The sequence below is a fragment of the Lepus europaeus genome, chromosome 3 (assembly GCF_033115175.1).
Source record: "Lepus europaeus isolate LE1 chromosome 3, mLepTim1.pri, whole genome shotgun sequence".
In the NCBI taxonomy this organism is placed as follows: Eukaryota; Metazoa; Chordata; class Mammalia; order Lagomorpha; family Leporidae; genus Lepus; species Lepus europaeus.
In genome coordinates this window covers 31,075,548-31,095,927 of record NC_084829.1, presented here as the reverse complement: position 1 = coordinate 31,095,927, position 20,380 = coordinate 31,075,548, and the positions used below count along the sequence as shown (strand labels likewise).

At 54.6% G+C, this 20,380-nt stretch overlaps 2 protein-coding genes across 2 annotated transcripts; both read left to right on the top strand.

Moving 5' to 3' along the window:
• Positions 1-6,489: 6,489 nt before the first annotated feature.
• Positions 6,490-7,644, top strand: IER3 (immediate early response 3). The gene is made up of 2 exons (XM_062187396.1): positions 6,490-6,718; positions 6,838-7,644. The coding sequence occupies exons 1-2, from the start codon at positions 6,509-6,511 to the stop codon at positions 7,096-7,098; spliced, it is 471 nt and encodes a 156-aa protein (XP_062043380.1). The 5' UTR covers positions 6,490-6,508; the 3' UTR covers positions 7,099-7,644.
• Positions 7,645-8,038: 394 nt separating this feature from the next.
• Positions 8,039-20,355, top strand: FLOT1 (flotillin 1). Its single transcript, XM_062185762.1, has 13 exons — positions 8,039-8,145; positions 8,332-8,388; positions 8,643-8,718; positions 8,809-8,899; positions 9,104-9,247; positions 9,376-9,495; positions 9,584-9,679; positions 9,835-9,987; positions 18,132-18,313; positions 18,522-18,567; positions 18,701-18,838; positions 19,022-19,186; positions 20,075-20,355. Exons 2-13 carry the CDS (start codon positions 8,346-8,348, stop codon positions 20,102-20,104), a joined length of 1,284 nt encoding a protein of 427 aa, XP_062041746.1. The 5' UTR covers positions 8,039-8,145; positions 8,332-8,345; the 3' UTR covers positions 20,105-20,355.
• Positions 20,356-20,380: the final 25 nt, after the last annotated feature.

Below are 20,380 nucleotides of genomic sequence, written 5' to 3'. Positions count from 1 at the left end.
GGATCAGAAGCGGGGGAGCTGGCACTCAAACCAGCTGCTCTGATTGGGGATGCAGGCGTGGCGGGGGAGGGAGGGGCTTAGCCTGCCCTGCCACAACACCAGCCCCCCCACCAAGTCTGTCTTTCAACAATAAAGTTCTGGGGGAGCACAGAAGGTGGGCTGGAGTTAGTAAACTTCTATGTGGCTCATCATCACCATCATCTCCGCTAAAATGAAATGTGCCTTTTTGGTAATGAACTTGGTATTTGGTAAATGCCAAAAGTGTTAGGTAAATTGGTCCTACCTGTGAAGCCCTTACTTGGAGCTCCCAGGACTGGCACCACTCGGTCTGCTGCAGCCCCCACTGGGCACACAGTCACTCACAACCCCACTCCTCACCCCACCCTCCAGCAACCCCGTCCCATGCTCGGTGGGATTTCCGATCTGGGGAAACAATCCAACAATTGTCTGGGAACAGAAAGTGTCAAAAGGGCCAGGACAGGAGCCGGGATGCCGGTGGCATGAGGCCCAGGCACTCCAGGGAATCTGGGAGGCTACGAGAGAAAGCGAAGCTACCGTCTGCCCAGCCCAGCTTCCTCTTTCATGAGCTCATGGTCAAAGCCAGGCCGGCGAGAGGCTGCCGCGTGTTTTTTCCCTAACTTGGTTCTGACTCACCCTTGGTATTTACCCTTCCCAGAAAACCGCCGAAGGGCTCACCCCTTGGCAGCTCATCAAGCCCAGGCGCTAACACGCGATCTCCACTGGGTAGGGCCCGGGAGCCCAGGCAGGCAGCCCCCAGCTCCCGCTTCCTCCACCGCAGAGGCCTCTTGGGGACAGAACTGTGCCTCCAACCTAAAGGAAAGGGAGCTGCAGTGGCTTTGAAAGTGCGGGGGAGACAGGTCTACCTCTGGAGTGCACTTGGGAGACGCCGCTGAATCATGAGGCTCCAGAGGAGAGAGAAACATCAGACTCCCTTTCATCCTAGCCCTTTGCCTTGTAGATGAACTCATCCAGTAAATACAGGGTGTCTGGAAAGGCAGGGAAATACTGGATGTGCTTGCACGTTCTCCTACGTAGTCACGTTTCGACTTATACCTTGGTTGTACTCTCAACAGCTAGTGCTGGAGCCATCTACAGACACCCAGCTGCCTCCCGGATGAACAATGCACCTGCCACAGTGAGCACCTACAGAGGCTGAGTTTCCAGCCTTTCCAGGCATCTGTGTCGCTCCGGAGGCACTGAAAGAGAGCAGTGAACAAGTCAGAGTGCTGCTCTCATGGATTGCTGGAAAGGGAGCAGGCACAACACCGGGTCCTAGGAAATCTGCGCCGTATCCACAACAGGAGTGCTGGGTGCTTTCCCCCAGCTCCCTACTCTCTGCAGCCTTCAGTGTAGCTGGGGGTAGCCCGGCTAAGCTGGACTGCGCTGGGCTGAACTGGGCTGCCTCCCAGGACACAGGGTCAGCGTTACTTTTGTGACTTTGCCTTGGTGCTCCAGGCACTCTTAGCCAGGCTTTTTGCGTCAGGGGAAACTGCCGGAGATGGAGACGGCTCTTTGGCTTCCTAGGGCCTAAAGGAAGGTTTTTAGGGGGTCATTTATTAACTTGCTGCCTAGATCTCACCATCTCACCTTATCCCCACGCTTCTGAATTGTTCCAGCTAAAATGTGGAACAGGCAGCAGGGAGAGGATGTTTAAAAATACTTAGCTGCCTGTATCAAAACAGGAATGCTTAAGCCTCTGCTTCTCCAAGGAAAAGAAGGAGCCACAAAACCCGCCTGAGACACAGATGATGGAAGTGAGGAATGAAGACAGAAGTTGGATCTTGGGGGTCTGGGCCCTCAGAGGCTATGTTCTACCTGCTCTCCTGTCCCTGCCTTGGCTCACTGGTGTGCCATCCCTGTTCCAAAGCAGGTGAAATGACAGCTACCATGCACGAAGCACCTACTATGTGTCTTAGAGCAATACATTTCTAAATATGTTTAAAATTACATATTTATTTGAAAGCCAGAGAGACAGAGATATCTTCCATCTATGGGTTCACTCCCCAAATGCCCATAACAGCAGGTGCTGGGCCAGGCCAAAGCCGGGAGCCAGGAACTCAGTTAAGAATCTGCATACTTGGTGCATCTTCTGCTGCCTCCCTGGGTGCATATTATCAGGAAACTGGAATCGGAAGCCAAGCCAGGAGTCAAATCCAGGAACTCTGATATGGGGTACAGGCATTCCAAAAGATGTCTTAACTGCTGCACTAAATGCTTGTCTCCACACATTGCACTTTTATATTTTTAAAGATTTATTTGAAAGTCAGAGTTACACAGAGAGAGAGAAGGAGAAACAGAGAGAGAGGTCTTCTATCCACTGGTTCACTCCCCAGTTGGCTGCAATGGCCAGAGCTGCACCAATCAAAACCTAGGAGCCAGGAGCTTCTTTTAGGTCTCCCATGCGGGTACAGAGGCCCAAGGACTTGGGCCATCTTCTACTGCTTTCCCAGGCCATTAGCAGAGAGCTGGAATGGAAGTGGAGTATCCGGGACTTGAACCAGTGACCATATGGGATGTTGGCACTGCAGGTGGAAGCTTTACCTACTACACCACATCACTGGCCACTTCATTGCACTTTTACAAGCTATTTATTGGAACAGGAGGGAGAGAGAGAGAGAGAGGGAGAGAGAGAGAGAGAATCTCCAATCTGCTGTTTTATTTTCCAGATGCCTGCAACAGGCAGGGCTAATTCAGGCTAAAGCCAGGAGCTGAGAATTCAATCCAGGTCCTCCACATGGGTGGCAGAGACCCAAGTACTTGAGCTAACACCTGCTTCCTCTCAAGGTGCTACCCACCCTATTTATATTCTTAATCCTTGAAATAACCTAAGGGCCAATTGTCCCATGTGTCAATTGAGGAAACAGATTTTCGGAGATGTTAGCAAACTGACCCCAAATCATGTAGTTAATGAGTGGCAGATCTGGAATTTAAGCCCTATTTCCTCTTTACTTCCTTTAATACCACTAGATTCTCCTATGCCTTTTTTTTTTTAATCTCAAACCCACCTGAGGTCAACAAACAGTTAGTAGCTGCTAATCGCCAGGTGCAGCCAAGAGCTTTCACTGCTCAGGTGGTGACCTCAGTACCCTGGCCCCACCACTCCACTCGGCTTCTCCTTCTCAGCAGCTGCCACCTCCAAGTGTCCGTCTCCCTTGTCCAGCCTTTAGCCTCCACACTGGGGCAGCAGGCCTGGCTCACCCGTGGGCTGGGGACTGGCAAAGCGTGAGGACCAGACTCCATCACCCGCTCTGCTGCTGCTCAGTATCCTCCAACCTCTTGTTCCAAGAGGAAGGGCAGCGGGCTCTGAAGGGACACAGCTGGATAAACAAACATCTCCAGGGCTGGGGCTTAGCTCCCGGGAGGAGATGGATTTAGGAATATTTATGAAGCCCCCCCCCCCCCCCCAGGTGACAGGCCAAGAACTGAGAACCCCACACAGAGGGTTAAGGGGGAAAAGGGCAGATGTGGCCATGAACACTCACAGAGATTAGATTCCAGTGGGGGGAGGAAAAAAAACAGCCAGCGGTAAACAAACACAAGATACCTCCCCAGTGTGTAAGTGCTGTGACGTAAACAAAACATGGGGCTGATAAAGAGGTTATTGTTGGGGGGGTGGAGGTTAAGACAATAGGTCAGACAGAGGATCAAGGTGGTCCTGGGAAGGACGAGAGAGGAGCTGGTGCTGGAAGAGGTGGAAGAGGATCAGGGCCTCCTTGTCTAGGATGAGGGCAGTGGGAGCTGGTCCAGCTACTGGTTTCTGCCCCTGGCACTTCCTGGCCTTAACTCATCACCCCCCCACACACACCTCCACACCCCCTCATTGGCTTAATGATTCACTTTCAACCTTTCCCCAGCTTCCTGTGTGGCAGGGAGGTGCAGGGGCAGAGCCCCGGGGTCTCCACCGGTGGCAGGAACAGGCACTCCAGTGTTCTCTGGGCCCCCATTCTGGTCTTGCCACAGAGAAAGGTCTCTGTGTGCTAGGAGGACAGTGAGGATAACTAAACCCAGCTGGAGGCCCAGATTCCAGATGTGGGAGGTAGTGGCCAAGCAAGATCCTGACATCCATTTCCTATCCCCTCCCCTGCCTGATGCCCTGGAGAAATTTTCCATCATAAACAAGTAATGAATTCCTGACCTTGGGTGCTTCCCCCTCTCTCCTACCCAGCAGTTTTCTTCCATCATCACTATCTCCCCCACCCCCAAGATGTGTCTCTGTCCACATGTGCAACCAGTCATGTGCTTTCATTCGTTGGTCCTTGAGTAGTGTGCATTGGCCTTTGAGTAAGGACGCCAGTGGGTGCGCAGGCTCCATGTGCTTGCTTTAGATGCAGGGTTGATGGCGGGCAAAGGACAGATGTGGGGAAGAGATATGTCTTTATTAACGGAGGAGTTGTATTTTACAGGCCTGCCTGGAAGAGGTGTGTAATGGGAAAGGAGTCTCCCATGTTTACCCAAGAATAATGGGTGCCAAACAAAGGAACTCATAGGCCCTGGAAGCAACTGCTTTAGGGCAACAATGTATCAATTTCTAGCCAAATTGTGGAGCTGTCCCTTATTGCCTTCCTATACTAAAATACCGCTGAAAAATGCCCTTAGGTGTTTCTTGTTTGATGTCCTTGTGAGACTTGTCTCAGATTTCCTTAAGATGTTGTAGAGTTGTGTGAGGGTTTGTATCTATGTCTCAAAAGCTTGGGGAGACCCAGCCAGTGTGTGACTACAATGTGTGCATTGACACGTCTGTATTTTTATCGTTCATTTCACAAGAGGCAGGGAGGCTGGGTAGTACCCAGGACAGAGCCTCTGTTGGAACAGATCATTGGTGTACTGACCTGATGTACCAAGCTTAATGTGACAGCAACAGATCTGAGCCAGACGCATTTTAAAACCCCAGAGCCCTGTCCGATCTTTCCATCTTTTGCTACCGGCAAATCCAGTCCGCCCATGCTCTCCTGGAGATTCCCATCTCACCGTCAGATTCCAGTGACCTCATGCTAGCACTATGTCCTCCAGTCAGCGTCTCAGGCCCTTGTTATCTTCTACCTGAAACCTTTCCATAGCTCCCTGTCTGTTGCCTCAGTGTCTCCCCAGCCTGAGTCCGCTCCTTGCCCCAGTCAGTTCCCATCTTGAGTCCCTCCCCTCCCTTTCTTTTCTTTCTTTTTTTAATCTCACCCCACGAGTTCCACGGTCCGCAGAGCCCTCCACACTCCGCCAAACTCCTCTCCAGCCATCATGGCTCCCCACTGCTCCTTTACGGGAAACTTCCTCTGAGGTTGTTTTCCTTGTGATTCCCCAAACACATCCTGTACTTTTCCAGTTCAAGGCCTTTGCTGATTCCACGCTGTTTCTCCCAGTCATCGTCCACATCTAAATGTGTCATATCCCACTCACGGTTCAAGGCCATCTCCAATGCCACTCTGCCATGAGGCCTCTCCCCTCTTGATTGGACAGATGTAAACATCAGTTCTTTCTGGTGCCCCTGACTGCTTCCGTTTCCTTAGGACCCCCCAGAGAGTTCTCCTGGTCATGGTCCCCTCCCCATGCTGGTGAGTAAAGCCCTCCAGGCTGAAGGGTCAGCTTCATTTGGCTTGCAGCACTCTGAAACTTACCTCCTCACTGGCAACAGCACCTTTGACAGGCACCTGGCTCAGGTGAATGCTCAGAAGATCTTAAATGCTGCCTTCGAGATCAGCTATCTCCAAGGGGGTCATGGAAATGTGTCAATTCTGTCTTAAGTAACTACATTACTGCAACATTTGCACAATGTCTCACAATTTAAAACATTTGGCTGCTAACCTCTTAACCTTTGTTATTCTGTGACTCTCGAACCATATTCTGACACATCCAGGTAAGCAGGTCTGCTGGGTTGTCCCTCTGCAATCCTTGCACACGTGGTATGTGTATGCACGAGAGTGCACATGTGATAAGTGCATGCGTGTGTCTTCACACGTGCTAAGGCAAACACGGTTGTGCCTTGTGGGAGCTAGTGTGTTCATTTCCTGGTCCTCTTGCCAGTTTCTGAAAGGACTTCCCTCTTGGGGTGTGTGTTCCTATGAAGCCTGCAGGTGTGTGTCCCTGCCTGTGTAACTGTGGTTCCTTGACCTTGCTGGGTCAGTAATGTAGCCAACAGGCAGGTTTCCTTTTGTGGCCTCTGCTGCCTGCCCAGGGACGGGGCCTGTGACAGAGCTTGTGGCTGAACCATCTGTATGCTGTCGTGGGCCCCGCTAAAGCTGCCACATGCTCCGACATGTGCCTGCAGCCCGGTACCTCACCAACCCCCATTCAGGACGTGCACTTGGGCGCCGAGGGTAGCACGGGCCAGGTCTCCACCCCCTCCCTTTGCTTAATCGTCGGAATTTCCAGCAGGCCCCAGCCAACCGCTCCCCAGCTTCGGGAGGAGGAGTCGCCAGGGCCCGCCCAATCCTTGGGCGTACATAAGGAGCCCCGCGCGCTGCCGGCCAGCACTCGGTTCCACGCTGCACACCGCGCGATGTGTCACTCTCGCAGCTCGCTCTCCACCATGACCGCCCTGCCGGCCCCGACCCCTGTCCCCTCCACCAGCCCGGGACACCGGCGGGGCTCTGGGCCCGAGATCTTCACCTTCGATCCTCTCCCGGAGCCGGCGGTGGCACCTGCCATGCGCGCCCTCGCTTCTCGTGGGCACAAGAGGAGAAGCCGCAGGGTCCTGTACCCTCGAGCGGTGAGTGTCTCCGGAGTGGGCAGCCTGGGGGAGCGGGGTGCACTGCCCTGGTGCGGCTGGGGAACCACCGGACGCCAGGCTCTTGATCTGACCCGTCCCTTCTGTCTGTCCTCCCTCAGGTCCGGCGCCAGCCGCCAGCCGAAGAGCCGAATCCCGCCAAGAGACTCCTCTTTGTGCTGCTGACTATAGTGTTCTGCCAGATCCTGATGGCCGAAGAGAGTGTGTCGGCGCCCCTGGTCCCGGAGGACGCCCCCAGCGCCGAGTCCCCGGCGCCCACGCCGGCGCCCCCGGTCCTCGAACCCTTCAATCTGACCTCGGAGCCCTCGGACTACGCTTTGGACTTCAGCACCTTCCTCCAGCAACATCCAGCCGCCTTCTAACTACACATCCCCCAGAAGAATCTGAAAAACCCAACCCACACCAGACGTAGCTGGTGCACAAGAGCGTATCCCAAACTGGGACTTCCAAGGCAACTCAAACTCAACACTACAGCCGAGGCGCCAGCCGGGGTCCGGGCGAGCCCACACAGGCCGCCTCGAGGTGCCCGGCTGGACTCCTCATTCGTATTTATATGTATTTATATGTCCTCCTAGGTGATGGAGGGACGTATGTAATATTTATTTTAATTTATGCAAGGGCGCGAGATCCGCCCCCTCTGCTGTAAACGCAGGTCTCTTGGTATTTATTGGACTTCGTGGGGTTGGTGGAGGCAGAGTGGGAAGGGGGGTGGTGGTGGGTCGTGGCTTTAGTGGGTGACACCCTGCGCTCTCCAGCGTCTCAACCCCGCCGGTCTGCGGTGCGAGGCTTCGGGGAACTGCTGGGAATGAGGTCCGGGGCCGTCAACCTCCTCCAGGTTGCCCCTAAGGGGCGGCTGTCGGGGTCGCCCGGTATGTTCTGTGAACACAAATAAACCTGATTTACGGTCTGTGACTCTCCCAGTGTGCTTCTTTCTGCAAGCGGCGAGACCCTCCTCCCCGCCCGCGGGAGGAGCGGTGGCCGCGCCCCGCCCCGTCCCGCCCCGGGTCCCGGAGCCCCTCTTCCCGGAGTCGGAGGGCCGTCGTTGGCTGCCGGCTCTGCGGCTTCCCCAGTCAACCGCGGCACAGCCCAAGTGTGGCAGCCTCCCTTCCTCCGGGGGCGCCGGAGCCGCGGAACTCACGTCCCGCGCACGGGGCGGAGCGCGCAGCGGCCGGGGCGGGACTGCGGCTCCCGCAGGCGGCGGAGAGCGGGCCGCCCCGAGGGGCCGGGGCCGCGGACCCAGCGCGGCCTGCCGGGAAAGGGGCGGGCCGAGCGCGCGAGGCCGAGCGGTGGGCTGGGCGGGCTCGCGTCTGCCGCAGCGGCAGGGTGCGGCCGGCTGGAGCGCCGGGCCGGGCTTGCGGGGAGACCGGTGCGCTAGCTGCCCCTGCTCGGCTCGCTTGGCGTCCGGGAAGGTGAGTGGGGGCGGGGAGAAGCAGCCCGGAGCTGCGGAGGGCAGGGGGAAAGGAGTGACCGGAAACACGGGGAAGGGTTTGCGCAGGGGATTTTCAGGGTTGCGCTGGGGTAAGCCGTAGCGGACCCAGGGGTGCGGAAGGGACGGGCGTGCCCATGCGCAAAGGCGTTCTCTCCGTCTCCTCCAGCTTCCTCTTGAATCATGTTTTTCACCTGTGGCCCAAATGAGGCCATGGTGGTCTCGGGTGAGTACTGTTCTCGTCCCAGCCAGCCAGTTAACCCTCCCACCCCCAAACCGCTGTGAGTCTGCTCGCTGCCGCGTCTCCCCCTTCCCTGCCAGCTCCCCAGCGCCCAGCTTCTGCCCCCTGATGGTCACCTGTCATGGCCAGCCGCCCCCTGCCCAAGTCCAGGCTGCCTGCCCTGCAGGTCCTAAGCTGTCTCTTGGGGACTGGGGCTCCTCCAGCTCCTCCGCGGCCACTCACCGCCCCGCCCCTCGCAGGTTTCTGCCGGAGCCCCCCAGTCATGGTGGCTGGAGGCCGCGTCTTTGTCCTGCCCTGCATCCAGCAGATCCAGAGGTGGGTAGGAGGAGCACAGGGATGGAGCGCCCCGGCTTTCTGTCTCTCTCCTGCCTTTCTTACTGTGTCTTCTCCTGCCCCTGCCCCCAGGATCTCTCTCAACACACTGACCCTCAATGTCAAGAGTGAAAAAGTCTACACTCGCCATGGGGTCCCCATCTCAGTCACTGGCATCGCCCAGGTGAGGCTATCAGAGCCTTCCCCAGAGTCTGCTGCTCCCAGAGGTCTTCTGGCCATGAACTTCTCAACCTCTGCTTGCAAAGAAACTCGGCTGCTAGTCTGGCATGTTCCAGGCACCCCAGGCCCCTTAGAAGCTTCTCTTAGAGGGCTCCCCTTTCTCTCCCTGGCTTCCTGAGGCCTCCCCCTCCCCCTCCCCTGGCTGCAGGTGAAAATCCAGGGGCAGAACAAGGAGATGTTGGCAGCTGCCTGCCAGATGTTCCTGGGGAAGACGGAAGCTGAGATTGCCCACATCGCGCTGGAGACCCTGGAGGGCCACCAGCGGGCCATCATGGCTCACATGACCGTGGAGGTGGGCCCCGGGGGGCAGTGGGGGTGTGGTGCAGAATAAATGGACCCCAAGGACCCAGCTAGTCTGCCAGAGGTGTTGGGCCTGGGAGCTGAAGGTTCTTCTGCTCCCCGCTCTTTCTGTTATCCTAGGAGATCTATAAGGACAGGCAAAAGTTCTCAGAGCAAGTTTTCAAAGTGGCCTCATCAGACTTGGTCAACATGGGCATCAGCGTGGTGAGCTACACGCTGAAGGACATTCACGACGACCAGGTAAAGCCAGGCTGGTGGTCCTTCCTGGCCCCCTCGCCAGCGTCCCCTGCCCTTCTGAGGACTCCTGGTTTCTGCCCCGCCCCCACAGGACTACTTACACTCTTTGGGGAAGGCGCGGACCGCTCAAGTCCAAAAGGATGCTCGCATCGGGGAAGCAGAGGCCAAGAGAGATGCTGGGATCCGGGTGAGAGTGATGGGGGCACTCAGTCCCCATGAGCTTTTGGGGCACACGGTGGGGGAGGGGCTGGGGGGCACAGCTGAGGGGGCTGGGAGGGAAGCTCTCGCTTGATGACCTTCTTTCTTTCTGCCCTGACTTCTGCCTGATCTCTGCTTGGACAGGAAGCTAAAGCCAGGCAGGAAAAGGTGTCCGCTCAGTACCTGAGCGAGATCGAGATGGCCAAGGCGCAGAGGGACTATGAGCTGAAGAAGGCCGCCTACGACATCGAGGTCAACACCCGCCGAGCTCAGGCTGACCTGGCCTACCAGCTTCAGGTGAGAGCCACGCACTGGGGAGGGGCCCAGGCTGCTCGCTGCCCCTTCCCCTCCTGCCCAGGCCACCACTCTCTTTCTCCTATTCCAACTCTGATCTTCTAGTTCTCTATTTCTCCCCACATAAGGAAACGTTTAAAAGACTAACATGTCAGCTGAAGAGCAAAGAGAAGGCCAAGAAGGGAGATGATCAGTAGGGTTTGGGCCGTATGTTCGGGGCAGGTGGTGCCCTGTGCACGTGGTGGAGGGATGAACTACAGGTAGGATCCAGCCATGCTCCACTCACCAGTCCATACATCCTGGAGTGGGTTTGTTTTGTTTAGTTTTTGACAGGCAGAGTTAGACAGTGAGAGAGAGAGAGACAGAGAGAAAGGTCCTCCCTCCGTTGATTCACCCCCCAAATGGCTGCCACGGCCAGCGCGCTGCACCAATCCGAAGCCAGGAGCCAGGTGCCTCCCCCTGGTCTCCCATGCAGGTGCAGCGCCCAAGCATCTGAGCCATCCTCCACTGCCCTCCCAGGCCACAGCAGAGAGCTGGACTGGAAGAGGAGCAACCGGGACAGAACCAGCGCCCAACCAGGACTAGAACCCAGGGTGCTGGCGCCGCTGGCAGAGGATTAGCCTAGTGAGCCGCGTGCTGACCTGGAGTGGGTTTGCATCTGCCCAGAGGAAGAAGTGCCTTGTAAGTTGCATAGGAGCACCCCATAGGCTAAACAGCAGCTATCAAAGAAGGATTGGAGAAAGGAGAGCCAGGCGTGGAATCCTACAAAGCGTGATCTGTGCAGCCCTTGATGTCGCAAGGAGGTACAGCCCATCCTCGTTATTCAGGGCTTCCTTGGGGGAGAACCCCGGCATGTTCACTGGAAGGTGCTGGTAACCCCAGAGTCAGTACTCACAGCACATTCATGGTCACGCACACTGAGGAGTTGCCTCCTGCAGCATCATTTGGTGGTATATTACCTGCCACTGTCCCCCACACTCTGCTGCTTTTTGTTCATGAGTTCACTGGTTCCCGTGGCCCCTAAGCACTGTGTGGAGTGCTGTCTGTTGTCGCTTAGCACGAGAAGCCATGTGTCAAGAAAAGCTTCATTTAGGTGTGAGCTACAGTGTGCTACCTAAGGTGTCTTCGAGCAGAAGCCTAAAGCGGGGGTGTGTGTTGATGGGTTGATGCTAACATTGTGACCAGAGGCTTACCGGAACCCAGCCCTATATTCCCCTGGGAACAAAATAAGCATTAGCTAATTCAGTGTTCACGGCTACTTTCTAGAACAGAACTGCCATGGACAATGAGGATCAACTGGGCTTTATGCCCTTCACCCAAAAGATAGCTCTGTTAGGAATCTCAGTTTTATTGAGAGTTGGTCCAGGCTGAAAGCATAATGGGGTAAAAGCACCTTTGGTTGTGATGCTGAATCCCTGAGCTTGATAGGCGGCCAAGGGTGGTGTAGAGCTTTGCTGCTCCGAGCGTGGTCCGCCTGGCGGCCATGTCAGCACCACTGGGAAGCTTGTTGGAAATACAAAACCTCAGGGTCCAGTCTGGCCGACTGAGTTAGAACCTATGTTCTAACAGGTGAGTCCCTAGAACACTTGGGTGCATATTGGGGTTTTGAGAAGCATTGCCATAGTGAAGCCTCCAGTAGCTCACAGGGAGGCTGTGGATAAGCTTCCTAGCCTTCTAGAAGGCTGGGCTGGCTGGGTGCTGTTCAGCTTTTAACAGTTTCTTGTTATGTGTCAGGCACAGCTAGTTGCCTTGGAAACGAAGATTCATTCAGCAGATATTTATTAAGTGCCTTCTGTGTGCTAGACATTGTTTTGGAGGCGAGGATGTAAGTGTGGAGGAGACAGGAAGATTTCATAGAGCTCACATTATTTTACAGGAAATCGATAATAAGTAAATGGACTTCCCAGGCCATATTTTATTTAGGTGCTGTGAGAAGAAAAATAATACAGGTTAATATGAAAAAATAAGTGGAGGGGCGCTGTATTGAGCTTGGTGGGAGTCAGAGGATGCTTCCATAAGGTTGGGTTGAAGTTAATCTAAAGATGAGGAGCGGTGACAACATCATCTTAGGTTTGTGCCATTTAAATAGCCATGTGTGGCTGGTGGCTAGGTAGTGGGAACAGCAAACACAAAGGCCCTGACAGAAAGAATTGGGTGTGTCCCAGGAACAGAAGAGAGATTTCTCTTTTAAGATTTATTTATGGCCAGTGCTTCGGCTCAATAGGCTAATCCTCCACCTGCGGCGCTGGCATCCCGGGTTCTAGTCCCGGTTGGGGTGCCGGTTCTGTCCTGGTTGCTCCTCTTCCAGTCCAGCTCTCTGTTGTGGCCCAGGAAGACAGTGGAGGATGGCCCAAGTGCTTGGGCCCTGCACCCGCATGGGAGACCAGGAGGAAGCACCTGGCTCCTGGCTTTGGATCGGTGCAGTGCGCTGGCCATAGCAGCCATTTGGGGGGTGAACCAACGGAAAGGAAGAACTTTCTCTCTGCCTCTCTTTCTAACTCTGCCTGTCAAAAAAAAAAAAAAAAAAAAAAAAAAGATTTATTTATTTGAGGGCCAGCGCTGTGGCGTAATAGACTAAACCTCCACCTGCAGTGCTGGCATCCCATGTGGGTGCTGGTTCCCATCCCAGCTGCTCTTGTTCGGATCCAGCTCTCTGCTGTGGTCTGGGAGAGCAGTGGGAGATGGCCCAAGTCCTGGGGCCCTGCACCTTTACGAGAGACCTGGAAGATGCTCCTGGCTTCAGATCGGCTAAGCTCTGGTCATTGCGGCCATTTGGGGAGTGAACCAGTGGATGGAGGACTTCTCTATCTCTTCCTCTCTGTGTCTGTTAACTCTACTTCTTGGGGCTGGCGCTGTGGCACATTAGGTTAATCCTCCACAGCTGGGACTTGAACTAGTGCCTGTATGGGATGCTGGCATCACAGGTGGTAGCTTTAACTGCTACACCACAGCGCCAGCCCGAGGAAGGGGATTTCTGATCTGGGGTGGTTGATGTGCTGTGAGTAAGGAGAGGCAGGCAGGGCCACATCATGTAGGGTGTTGGTGGCCATGATGGAGACCTAGAAGAGAGTTCAAAACTATTCGAGAACTTTAAGCAGGGAGCTGGCAAGGTATAGTAAGGGGCAGTCTGATTGCCTTGTAGAGAATGGACTATGAGATGAGAAGGAAGGGGCCAGCACTGTGGTGGAGCAGGGTGAACTGCCGCTTATAATGTCGTATCCCATATCAGAATGCTAGTTCAAGTCCCAGCTGCACCACTTCCCATCCAGCTTCCTGCTAATGTTCCTGGGAAGGCAGCAGAAGATGGCCCAAGTGCCTGGGCCCCTGCCACTCACATGGGGGATGAGGATGGAATTCCCATCTGTTGCAGCCATTTGGGGAGTGAACCAACAGATGGAAGATCTCTCTCTCTCTCACACACACACACCTCTTTCTCTATGTTGCTATGCCTTTCCAATAAATATATAAATAAACCTTTAAAAGGAAGAGGAAAGGAAGCAGGAGATCTTTTCCAAAGATGATGGATTGAATAAATGCAGCTCATTATAGTACTCTCTGATAAAACCATAGGGTGATTAAAAAAAATAAAACTGGAGAAAATAGGAACCAAAACCACAGCATCGCTTTGGAAGCTGGGAATGAGCATTGACAAAGCAGCCCTGAGACAGCCGAGCTTGAATCCTGCAAGGGGAAACAGCAAAATGATGACCAGGCTCAGGAGCTGGCAGCCCCGGGTGCTCTGCAGCCGTGGTGCAGCCTGCTGAGAGGAAGAACGGCTGGAAAGGGGCTTCTCAGCCAGAGACCCTGTGTGGGTTCCTGCCTCTGAATGATGGCTCCTCTCCTGCCTGGAGAGCGAACCAGAGGATGTGGCCAGGAGCTGACTGTAAGCGGTAAGAGTTGGGGTCGTTTACCGGTGAAATCACAGGGTGGTCACAATGGGTACTGAGGGCTGAATCCTGACAGCCGCCCCCCCACACCCCGTCCAGCTCCCGGGACGTCTGTCTTCGCACAAACAACGAGTCTGTTCTAGGGAATGTGACCAGCAGGATCATCAGTCAGACGTTCCCGGGTACGTGGCCTGCCCCAGGTCACCCAGGAGTGAAGCTCAAGGTTAAGCAGCCTCTCTGCCATCAGCAGCGCTTCCTTCAGTGTGTTACCTTCCTCCCCGGGAGCAGGTCAGCAAGGATTCCTGAAAAATGAGGGATCCTCAGCACGGGAGGCAGAGACAAAACCCGCAACAGAACAAAGCAACGTGAAGGAGAACTACTATGCAGGGAGAAGCAAGCTTTAAAATGAAACAACTGATTTATTGAAAGGCAGAGAAACAGAAGGGCGAGACAGGACAGATGGATATACAGATATTATTTTTGTTATATATGTAATACACAGACACGTACACATACAAAGAGAGCACCCATCTACTGGCTCCCTCCCCCAAATTCCTGTGCCAGGTTGAAACCGGAAGCCTGGAACTCAATCCAGGTCTCCCACATGGGTGGCAAGGACCCAAGAATAGAGACATTGCAAGCTGCCTCCCCAGGTGTGCATTAGCAGGAATGCTGGAATTGGCAATAGAGCCAGGATTTGAACCCAGAGACTCTGATATGGGATGCAGGTGTTCCAAAAAGTGTCTGTCTTTTCTAATTTTTTACTTATTTGAAATGCAGATCTTCCTTCCACTGGTTCACTCACTAAATGCCCACAACAGCTATGTCAGGGCCAAACCAAAGCCAGGGACCCAGAACTCAATCCAAGTTTCCTATATGAGTGGTAGCAACCCAAGTACTCGAGCTGTCATGTGTTGCCTCTCAGGGTATACATTAGCAGGAAGCTAGAATCGGAGCAGAGCCAGGACGCAAACCTAGGTGCTTTGAAACTGCTGTGCCGAAAGCCCAGCCCCAACCAGCATTGTAACTCTTAGGCCAAATGCTCACTTCAGAATAAAGCTTTCTTGGTGTGTGGCACAGCATATTAAGCTGCTGCCAGGAATGCACACCCCCTGAGTCCTGGATACCCTGCTTCTGATCCAGCTTCTGCCAATGCGTCCTGGAGGCAGTAGATGATGGCTTAAGTGCTTGGGCCTGTGCCACCCATGTGGGAGACCCAAACAGAGTTCCAGGCTCCTGGCTTCCATCTGGTCCAGCCCCAGCTCCTGGCTGTTGTGGCCATCTGGGGAGTGAACCAGCAGATGGAAGATCTTTCTCTCTCTGTCTTTCCCTCTGTTTTGGTAATTCTACCTTTCAAATAAATAAACTTTAATTAAAAATGATATATTTTATTTATTTAAGAGGCAGAGTTATATGGAGGGAGAGACAGATTGTCCATCTGGTGGTTCACTCCCCAGATGGATGTAACAGCTGGGTCTGGGCGAGGCTGAAGTCAAGAGGCTGGAGCTCAATTTGGGTCTCCCACATGGATGGGAGGGGCTCAGGTTCGTGGGTCAACTTTAGCTGCTTTCTCAGGTGCAGTAACAGGGAGCTGGATCAGAAGCAGAGCAACCGGGACTGGAACTGGCACTCCCATACGGGAATGCCAACATCGCAGGCAGCCACTTAACCCCTTGTGCCACAATGTTGACGCCTGTTTGCGAGTATCTAGGGATAAAGATGTTCATTCACTCACATTCTCTCAAGTAGATAAAAAAAATCAGCATTTTTATTTTTTAAAGATTTATTTGAAAGTAAGAGTTACACAGAGAGAGGGGAGGTAGAGAGAGAGGTCTTCCATCTGCTGGTTCACTCCCCAGTTGGCCTCAACAGCCAGGAGCTTCCTCTGGATCTTCCCATGCGGGTGCAGGGGCCCAAGCACTTGGGCCATCCTCTACTGCTTTCCCAGGCCATAACAGAGAGCTGGATTGGAAATGGAGCAGCTGGGTCTCAAACCAGCGCCCATATGGGATGCTGGCACTGCAGGCGGTGGCTTTACCTGCTACACCACAGTGCTGGCCCCCAAATCAGCATTTAAAAATAATAATAGACCGGCATCGCGGCTCAATAGGCTAATCCTTCGCCTGCGGCGCCGGCACCCTGGGTCCTAGTCCCGGTCGGGGCGCCGGATTCTGTCCCTTCCAGGACAGCTCTCTGCTGTGGCCCGGGAAGACAGTGGAGAATGGCCCAAGTGCTTGGGCCCTGCACCCCATGGGAGACCAGGAGGAAGCACCTGGCTCTTGGCTTTGGATCAGCTGCGCCAGCTGCAGCGTGCTGGCCATGGCGGCCATTGGAGGGTGAATCAATGGCAAAGAAAGACCTTTCTCTCTGTCTCTCTCACTGTCCACTCTGCCTGTCAAAAATAATAATAAAGTCTTTAAAAAATGTTTTTAAATGGCCTCAGTGAGAGAAGAGTTTTCATTCAGGAAACAGGGACAAAGAATAAAAAAAGAGGATGTAGAAGTTAAGAAGGTGAGTGACACAGCTTGTGTGATAAGACCTGTGGGTGATGTGCATGGCTGAGCATGGGGAATGGGCAAGAAAGAGATGTGTTCCTTGCCTGGTGCTATTCCTCCTCAGCACCTTATGCAAGAGCCTTCTGAACCCTGTACGCTGCAGAGAATAGGAAAATGAAACCAGGGGCCAGCGCTATGGTGTAGAAGGCTAAACCTCCACCTGCAGTGCCAACATCCCATATGGGCACTGGTTCAAGTCCTGGCTGCTCCACTTCCCATCCAGCTCCTTGCTAATGCACCTGGGAAAGTAGCAGAAGATGGCCCATGGGGAGACTGCTGGCTCCTGGCTATTACGACCATTTGGGGAGTGAACCTGCAGATGGAAGATCTCTCTCTCTCTCTCTGCCTTTCAAATAAAAAAATATTTTAAGAAATTAAAAAGCAAGCCGGTGCCGTGGCTTAACAGGCTAATCCTCCGCCTTGCGGCGCCGGCACACCGGGTTCTAGTCCCGGTTGGGGTGCCGGATTCTATCCCGGTTCCCCTCTTCCAGGCCAGCTCTCTGCTATGGCCCGGGAAGGCAGTGGAGGATGGCCCAAGTCCTTGGGCCCTGCACCCGCATGGGAGACCAGGAGAAGCACCTGGCTCCTGGCTTTGGATCAGCGAGATGCGCCAGCCGCAGCGGCCATTGGAGGGTGAACCAACGGCAAAAAGGAAGACCTTTCTCTCTGTCTCTCTCTCTCTCTCTCTCACTATCCACTCTGCCTGTCAAAAAAAAAAAAAAAATTAAAAGCAAATGAAACCAGCGTGTATAAGAGGCACTCTGTGCACAGTCTCCCTGAAAGGCTACAGGGTCGCTGGCACAGCTGTGGTTTCTGGGAAAGGGAACTGGCAGGTCTGGGGAAAGAGATTGGGGGAGGAGGGAGTGTTACTTCCTACTGTTGCCTTTACAATGAATACCATATGCAAAGGGTAAAAAAAATTTTTTTAAAGATTTATTTATTTGCAAGCCAGGGTTATGGAGAGAGAGAGAGAGAGAGAGAGAGAGCAATCTCCCATCCACTGGTTCTCAAATGGCCACAAAGGCTGCAGCTGAGCTGATCTGAAGCTGGGATCCCATGCGGGTGCAAGAGCCCAAGCACTTGGGTCATCTTCCACTGCTTTCCCAGGTGCATTAGCAGGGATCAGAAGTGGAGCTGCCAGGTCATGAACCGGTGCCCTTATAGGATGCCGGCATCACAGGTGGTGGATTAACCCACTACGCCACAGCACCGGCCCCAAAGGGTAAAAATTTTGAAAGACCCCCCCCTCCTTTCCCTTCCTCACCAGTAGCTAGTAGCTGTTGCAATAGCCAGACCCAGAACTGATGGTGGCTGCATTAGGGGTGTGGCAGCATAGATGTGCTTGAGAGAGACCATGGAGGTGGAAGGTGGGCTCAGTCCCCTCCAGCTGTTCACACTCTGGAGTGAGAACTAGAATATGGGAGCTCGTCAGAGAGTCACCTAAAGGAGAACAGGAGCCGGGTCCCAGCCCTGCCGAGCTCTGATGCAGATCCGGGCTCAGAGGAAGAGGACCATCAGGGCACACCCAGGCCACGCCCTGCTCCGTGTGGGAAATGGATTCCACTGGCTTGGCTGCGCCGCTGGGGAGCCCGTCTTCGTGGGCCTCCTTTATATCCTTTACTGGAGCCCGGGCTTCTCCCTTTCTCTTATCCCTGGGCACTGGCTCTGCCTTCGGCGCTGACTCCCAGCGCCCCTCCTTACCCAGGTGGCCAAGACGAAGCAGCAGATCGAGGAGCAGCGCGTGCAGGTGCAAGTGGTGGAGCGGGCCCAGCAGGTGGCAGTGCAGGAGCAGGAGATCGCCCGCCGGGAGAAGGAGCTGGAGGCCCGTGTGCGGAAGCCCGCCGAAGCCGAGCGCTACCGCCTGGAGCGCCTCGCCGAGGCCGAGAAGTAAATGTTTTTCCCTGGACCCCGACCACGCCCCCGCCCTCGCCCCCGCCCCTTGGCCTCCTGAGTGCCCCAGGATGGAGCGCTGAGCCCTTCGGCACTTCTGTGGAACTCAGTTTGCAGGAGCCCCCGTCCCCCCAGCACTGGGGCTGGTGCTCTCAAGGAGCAGAGGCCCCCTCTCAGCTTCTGCTCGCCCCTCCCTCGTCCCCAGGTCGCAGCTGATTATGCAGGCAGAAGCGGAGGCGGAATCCGTGCGGGTGAGTGAGCGGCTGGCCCCCAGTGGCTCCTGGAAGGAGTTGGGGGCCCCTGCCTGGCCTGGGCTGGCCCAGCCCTTTCTCCTGAATTCTTCCCAGCCATCGACCGGACAGGTACCACCTGTATCCTCCTCAGATGCGTGGGGAAGCCGAAGCCTTTGCCATTGGGGCCCGAGCCCGCGCCGAGGCTGAGCAGATGGCCAAGAAGGCCGAAGCCTTCCAGTTGTACCAGGAGGCTGCTCAGCTGGACATGCTGCTGGAGAAGCTGCCGCAGGTCTGGGCACCCTGTGGGCACCGGGAGAGGAGGAACCAGCCCCTAGGATGAGATGGGTTGAGCCAGGCCAGGGGACCATAAATGAGGGGGTGGAAATTGCCAGTGAGGATGATCAGAAGGGCAAGATCTGAGAACTCAGGGTTCTTGTAGAGAGGTGCTCAGCACGTGTCTCTCCCCTGCCAGGTGGCCCAGGAGATCAGCGGTCCCCTGACCTCAGCCAATAAGATCACGCTGGTGTCCAGCGGAAGTGGGACCGTGGGGGCAGCCAAAGTGACCGGGGAAGTACTGGACATCCTAAACCGTCTGCCAGAGAGCGTGGAGCGACTCACAGGTGTCAGCATATCCCAGGTGAGGGTCTCTGGGGTGGGGTTGCGTCCCTGCACCCAGCGCTTGGCCGGCAGCCTGGTAGTCAGTCGCTGGTATTTATCTGCTACTTTCTATGTGCCAGACACAGGGCTGGGTTTCTACATATAGATGAGGCTTGGTTGGTTTGTTTTGAACCAAACTGCCCTCAGGGTGTTTTACAAAGTAGACACTGAACTTCCGACGTGTTAATAAGCTAGTCACATATTTAGCCAGGGAAGCTGGGCGCCAGATACCCAGGCTGGCTGGCTCCGGAGCCTGTGCCTGGGGGACTCACTGTGGCCTGCTAACAGTTAGTTCCAAGGCAAATCACTGTTTCTCAGTGCCTGGGTTTATCCACCTGTGGGTCATGGGGAAGGTCAGAGAACAGGCTCAGGACCACTGCCTCCTAGGTATGTTTCATTCCTGTGATTCAGTTGCTAGAAACTACTTGTTAAGGGGATTCAGTAAATGTAGTGTTTGGAACAGCATCCTGCACATAGCATAATGTGTGTAGTAAAAATATGTGTGCGAGGAGTCTCAAAAACTTATGGAAATGCGTATTATGAAGAAAACTGCATGGACTTCAAAAATAATCTTTAAATTCCATTTTCCTTGAACTTTTGCAAACAATAACAAATAAAAGCACTGGATCATGCCAGTGACTTCAAGCTGGGCTCCGTAGAGCCTCTTTGGGTCTGTCGCTGGAAGACTGGGAGCCAGCAAGGCTGTGGCCCCGACACCCCGCATGGTGCCTGGGAGAGAGGCCGAAGCAGAGCATCAGAAGGAAGATTCCTGGACACGCATGTCCTCTCCACAGCTCCTTTGTCCACGTGGGGGGCCTGAGAGAGTATACCAAGGCCTCAAGTGTTATCAACTCTGTTTTTCTGCCAGGTGAACCACAAGCCTTTGCGAACAGCCTGAGCCTCAGCTGTCCCGGTGCCCAGCCTCACGGAACACATTGCCTGGGTGACCCCCGTTGCATGCACTCCGACAGTGGGGTCCTGCCCCTCGTCTCTCCTTGCCAAATAGCCTGTGCCTTGCTTTGGAGAGGATGCTCCAGTCCCAACCGCACACTGCCAGTGCTCCAGGGGGGCTCCCAATGGTCCTACTCCCTCCCATCCCACCTTATTTAACTTCCTAATTAAATGAGTGTGACAGGCTGTCATCTGGAATTCTTGACTAAGCAGTGGTCTGGTT